The sequence below is a fragment of the Drosophila ananassae genome, chromosome 3L (assembly GCF_017639315.1).
Source record: "Drosophila ananassae strain 14024-0371.13 chromosome 3L, ASM1763931v2, whole genome shotgun sequence".
Classification (NCBI taxonomy): domain Eukaryota; kingdom Metazoa; phylum Arthropoda; class Insecta; order Diptera; family Drosophilidae; genus Drosophila; species Drosophila ananassae.
In genome coordinates this window covers 5,489,604-5,495,353 of record NC_057929.1, presented here as the reverse complement: position 1 = coordinate 5,495,353, position 5,750 = coordinate 5,489,604, and the positions used below count along the sequence as shown (strand labels likewise).

General features: G+C 42.0%; 1 protein-coding gene across 1 annotated transcript; it reads right to left on the bottom strand.

Annotated features, from left to right (window-relative positions):
* Nucleotides 1-5,098: 5,098 nt before the first annotated feature.
* Nucleotides 5,099-5,485, bottom strand: LOC6495676. The gene has a single exon (XM_001959330.4). The coding sequence runs from the start codon at nucleotides 5,445-5,447 to the stop codon at nucleotides 5,139-5,141; it is 309 nt and encodes a 102-aa protein (XP_001959366.1). The 5' UTR covers nucleotides 5,448-5,485; the 3' UTR covers nucleotides 5,099-5,138.
* Nucleotides 5,486-5,750: the final 265 nt, after the last annotated feature.

Sequence of the window (5,750 nt, the reverse complement as noted above, 5' to 3'; positions counted from 1 at the left end):
TCAAAATGTGGGAACCTTGGCTAATTTCCACCCGATTCTTGAGCGGAATACCTTAAACGATTTGTGGATCGATTCTCCAACATTCTGCATCAAAATCTGAGAACGAAATATTTTTTCAATTTTTCTTCAAATTTTCTGATGGACCCCCTTCAAAATGTGGGAACCGCATGGAAACCCCCATTCGACCCCCTGCGAAGGCTATATCTTGGCCGATTTCCACCCGATTCTTGAGCGGAATACCTTAAACGATTTGTGGATCGATTCTCCATCATCCTGCATCAAAATCTGAGAACGAAATTTTTTTTCAATTTTTCTTCAAATTTTCTGATGGGTCTCTTCAAAATGTGGGAACCGCATGGAAACCCCCATTCGACCCCCTGCGAAGGCTATATCTTGGCCAATATCCACCCGATTCTTGAGCGGAATACCTTAAACGATTTGTGGATCGATTCCCTATCAGTCTGCATCAAAATCTGAGAACGAAATATTTTTTCAACTTTTCTTCAAATTTTCTGATGGGTCCCCTTCAAAATGTGGGAACCGCATAGAAACCCCCATTCGACCCCCTGCGAAGGCTATATCTTGGCTATATAATTTCCACCCGATTCTTGAGCGGAGTACCTCAAACGATTTGTGGATCGATTCTCCATCATTCTGCATCAAAATCTGAGAACGAAATATTTTTTCAATTTTTCTTCAAATTTTCTGATGGACCCCCTTCAAAATGTGGAATCCGCGTGGAAACCCCCATTCGACCCCCTGCGAAGGCTATATCTTGGTCAATTTCCACCCGATTCTTGAGCGGAATACCTTCAACGATTTATGGATCGATTCTCCATTATTCTGCTTCAAAATCTAGAAACAAAATATTTTTTCAATTTTTCTTCAAATTTTCTAATGGGTCCCCTTCAAAATGTAATCCTTACTGAAAGAAGTTTCGCAAAGTTGCGTTAAACTAGAATTTCCAGGCCTTTTTTGATTAATTGTAGGATTTCAATGGATAAACGGGCCGAAGGAATCAGTCCCTCCTAATCCAACCGAGAATCGATCGACTTTTGTGGCTGAATGGGCTTCGGGTCCACCTGGCCACAAGTGGGTGACAAATTCGGCTCGCCCACTAAATGAAATTACAGTGGTTAACTGCTCAGTCAGTCATTCCCGTCAGTCAGTCATTCACTCAGTTTGTCAATATAATGTACCATACATGTGTATCCTTCAAAGGCATGGAAGGGCGCGTGTCAACTTTTGGCATCTAATAAAGCGTATGGAGCGCTAAATTGGATTTGCATACATTATTGGTTCACATGTTGTTTTTGAAAGGAGGAGTTGGGCCGCCCTTAGGTCTTCCGATCGGAAGGACCTTTCTGTTTATTGGCGACGAAGCGTGAAAATTCCACTCATTTTGTTAAACTTGTTGCCACTGATCAGCCGGCGGAAAGCTTAGACAAAAGTCATGCCCCGAATGTGGCAGGATTTATTCAGATGACGTGTTTACATTTGATTGCCGTAAATGCGATTAAGCTGAGTGACTTCAAAGTGACTAAATTTGATTTCATGTTGCCTCGAAAGCGAAAGGAAATTGCCGGCAAAAAACGAACGTAGACAGATCCTAATTTATGCTTAATAAGACTCCAGTCGTAAATCTCCAAGGTAGGGTTGCATGTGTGCTCCGTTGGGAGAGCCACGGTCATAAATAAAATCCTGTAAAATCCAAAAAATCCTTGCTACCCTGCCGGGTCCTGCTGCCCCGCGTTCTCTCCTTTTTCATCAACGACTGTAGTTGCATTTTAATGCCCTGCTCCGCGGACACTGAGCCTAGAGCCAGGCTGGAATGGAAAGGTCGACAGGACGCATTTTCTAGCGGTTACCCAGCGTACATCCTCTTGCCTCCCACGCTCCTGGGTCATCCGCGGGGGGCGGTCAGTGGCTGGGTTTGAAATTACGTACCAACCAGAGCAGCATCCCAAATAGGGAGATGGAGATAGATAGAACTGCGCTTGTTAGTGCCAGGATATTGCTGCCAGGCTCTGGCAGGATGGCTGAAATGAGATGAAAATATGGCTGCAGTTGGCTGGATGGCCATAAACATGTTACATGATCTGCTGTCAAAGGGCATAAAGGCCAGGGTTGCCAAGTACCCAGCTGCAATCCCAGGCCAAGATGCACAAAAATTAATTTGGGGCTTTAGGTTGGATTTTTGTGTTTCCAAACTACTTATGGTCTGTTTTTTTTAAGGTTTTTGAAGAGGAAAGAAAAATAACCAGTTATAAAAAACTATACTTTCCATATATTTATTAAAGCTATGAATAAAATGATGAAATAAATAATCAATAAAATAGACAAAAATGTTGTTTCCATAAATAGGCCTGATGTTTAATAAATTTAGTTATTAGCCTCAGTAAGTAATTAAGTTCTTATCAAAGTATCTTTTCAATTACCATTGCTTTTTATTCCTTCACTTTAGCTATGAAAGTATCGATTGATTAGCTAAGCTCGGCCTGCACTTGACAACCCATTAGGAACCCCTCCATATATTTTCCCAGTCCCGAGAGCCAAGGTCCGGGAAAAAAATCAAATTACTCCATTTGCATACGAAACAGAGAGTGGGGAATGGGTATGTATTATGAAGTATACACTGTACAGTGTACAATGTATATGCATAAATAGTTGACACCCCCTCCGGGCACCGAGCACCACAAGCACTCTTCCCATTGGAATCGCATTACGAGGAACTCGCTGTGCACCACGTGGCGTATGAGTAACGCAATGCCTTATTAAGCCACAAAGAACTTAATAGCAAGCTGGGACTGGGGTTACTGCGTAAAAAAACTCAACTGTGTTGGCTCCACCACCAAAGGCAAATTATTTTCGCTTGTTTAATCTTTATATTTAGTCGCATACAGTCTGTGCTGTGCCCTTATTGCTGTTCGACACAGAAATGTAAATGAAATTTACTAAACGAATTTTCTTGTTAAGCGGCCCAAATGGCCACGCCCCATGCCGAGCGTTTTTCGAGTGCAGCCGGTGGGCGGGGCAGGAGGAGAAGGCGTGGTAGGCGGGGCTGGTGGTTGTTCGTTGACAAGCCCTAATGCCTTTTCTGGCAAAAGCGACAAGCGACAGGCGACACAATGGCATTTCTGCATACAATGGAAGAAACTTAAAACACTTTAAATTTAAATATTTATTCTTTTTATTTGGCTATCATTTTTTCCCATACTCCAGTTTCATAATATTGAGTTGGAAAAGCTAAATTTGAATTTAAAACTACTAATATTTTAGATTTAAGTACTTTTATTTACTGGGGCTTGAAACTGTCAATAATATAAAATGCTATGTGAAAAAATCAACTTTAGAGCATAAATAAATAATTGAATAAAGTGACTATGCTTTTTATTTTTTTAAAGAATTTCCTAATTCACAAAAAATAAATATTTTAAATTATATTTTACGGATTTTTCATTAGAAATTTAAGACCTTATTATTAAGATAATAGGACCAAAAAGTAGGAAAGTAAGAACCAATGTTACCTATGTTTCATCGGCATTTCCGTATAATTTTTTTTTTAAGGGTAAAGCACTTTAAAAAGTGTTTTTTTTGGATTGGATTTGGATTTTTTTAGCAATAAACAGTAATTAAGAAGAATATTTATTTTTTTCGGTGTAACTATAGCGGATAGCGAATGGCTACCACTTGACAGCCGCAGGCTCAACATGCATACAAGTCCTTTGCCGCTGCCGCTACTGCTGATGTTGCCTTCATTGTTGTAATTGTTGTTTATGTTGTTGTTATTGGTGTTGCTATTGCTTTTCGTATGGTTGTTGTTATTGGAAGAACAACGCACACTTGGCTTGCCTTTTGTTTCACAAACAAAGCAAAGTGGGTGGCACCCAGAAAAGATGGGAGGCCATAACGGCAGCAAGCCATAAATCAATTGGTAGCGTAGAAAAATTGCAGAAAATTACTTGATATTTACGGTCACTGAACACACAATAGAGTCGACAGTGAATATAGCCACCCTCTAGACCCTCCTTGGGGCAGGGAAACAAGCAACAAGTTCTGTCCGGTGGCATCGGTGACACTCAGGGACAGCGACAGGACATTTGCTGGCTATAATTACACTTGTACCTTGCCGAGGGCCACATGTCGTATTAGTAATAAGTGCCAAGGCCAAGGGCGTCACACAAAAGGGTTTATTGTCGGCCACAATGGGCTATTTCAGGACGATATTTTTCATGACTTTAAGAATAGTTCTTTGGAAATTATTATTTTTGTAATCTGACGGATAGCCCCTGTTTAAGGACACCCCTGATCTCCATTAGATGCTCTAGTCTGTTTGTTTCTGTCCAGGAACAGACTCCCACTGAGGAGGAGCGCTTGGCATGGAAGCTCTGCCTGTAATTATTCTGTCATCCGAGGTGTGCCCCAAAGTAGGGAGGACTGGGAGCGGGAGGACACAAGCCAGGCGGCCAGCTGGCCTTGCCCTCTGACCTGGCGCCGTTGTTTATAGCCATTGTGAGCTGTACATGTAACGTAATTGCATTGTTGCCGTTGTAATTACAGGCAAACATGCAGTTAATTAAAATCATTAAAATGCCTTCTGCCGCCAAGCCACTGAGAGCTGAGAGCTAAGCCAAAGCCACCGACTTGAAGACAGCTGGCAGTGCTTTAATTTCCGTCGCCTCCCGTGACAGGCAGGATGTGCAGGCAGGAGCCCCCCAACTGGCGCCCAAACTGTCACAGAGTGCAAATTATTTTGGCTTTTTTACGTGCCTGGCACAGAGTCGAAAAAAATGGCCTGTAGCCTTTAGACTGTAGCTCCTCCTCAGACTGACGCATGTCGTCTGGCACGTTTTTTGTTTGGAATCCTTAAGCCTGGCGGAATCCATTGGCAACAAATACGCGTGGTTTGATTTTGATTAATGCCCCGAACAGTCGGCAAGTCAGGCGAATGATTTTAACGCCCTGCCAGCCAACATACCAAAGTGACAAGTTCGTGTAAATGTCAAAAAACATATAATATGTGTCAATCGGTGGAGGTTTGAGGGTCGCCGTGTCAACTGCAGACATGCCAGCCTTGTCAAAAAGTTAGCCAGGACACTTAAATTGTTAATCCCGTCGTGTTGACTTTATTCAAGGGTTCAAGGCAACTCGAACGGCACCTCATACGAATCATAAACAACGAGCAGGGCCTTCTGCAGCAGCGTGACTCCTTTCAGCTGTTGATTCAAATCACTTTCCAAACAAAAGAGGCCCAGCTCCATGCCGCACTTCGAACAGAATACGTTCTGGAACTTTTCGCCATTCGTTATCCGGATCTTGTCCTCCAGGTGCAAGTTGTAGGTGGTGGTTAAGAGGACATCGTAATGAGTCTCCCCCACTTTGCAGGACTTGTAACTTATGATATTTCCACATTTTAGACAGGCAAGGGCTACCTTGTAACCCGACATTTTTTGGATGAATGGAAAGTTATTACTCAGCCCACTAACTTGTTTTCTTTCTACTTGATACGATTAATTTAATTACTAAGTGCCTCTTAGATTTAATTCCCTCAATACCACAAATATCCTGGCAATTTTCATTTCAAAAATTCCATTTTGTAGCATGGAAATGGAAGGCAAAGAAAATTAACCAAGTTATTGGATAGTTTCAGGCCTCAGTCCCAGAATTGTTTCCCCTTCATTAATAACCGGAGCTATTGATGGCAAATCATTTGTGCTAAGTTGGCCCATCATTAAGGACGAACAATCGAA

What these genes read in the sequence shown, in the direction of transcription:
- LOC6495676 (XM_001959330.4), bottom strand. Translation starts at nt 5,447, where the DNA reads ATGTCGGGTTACAAGGTAGCCCTTGCCTGTCTAAAATGTGGAAATATC.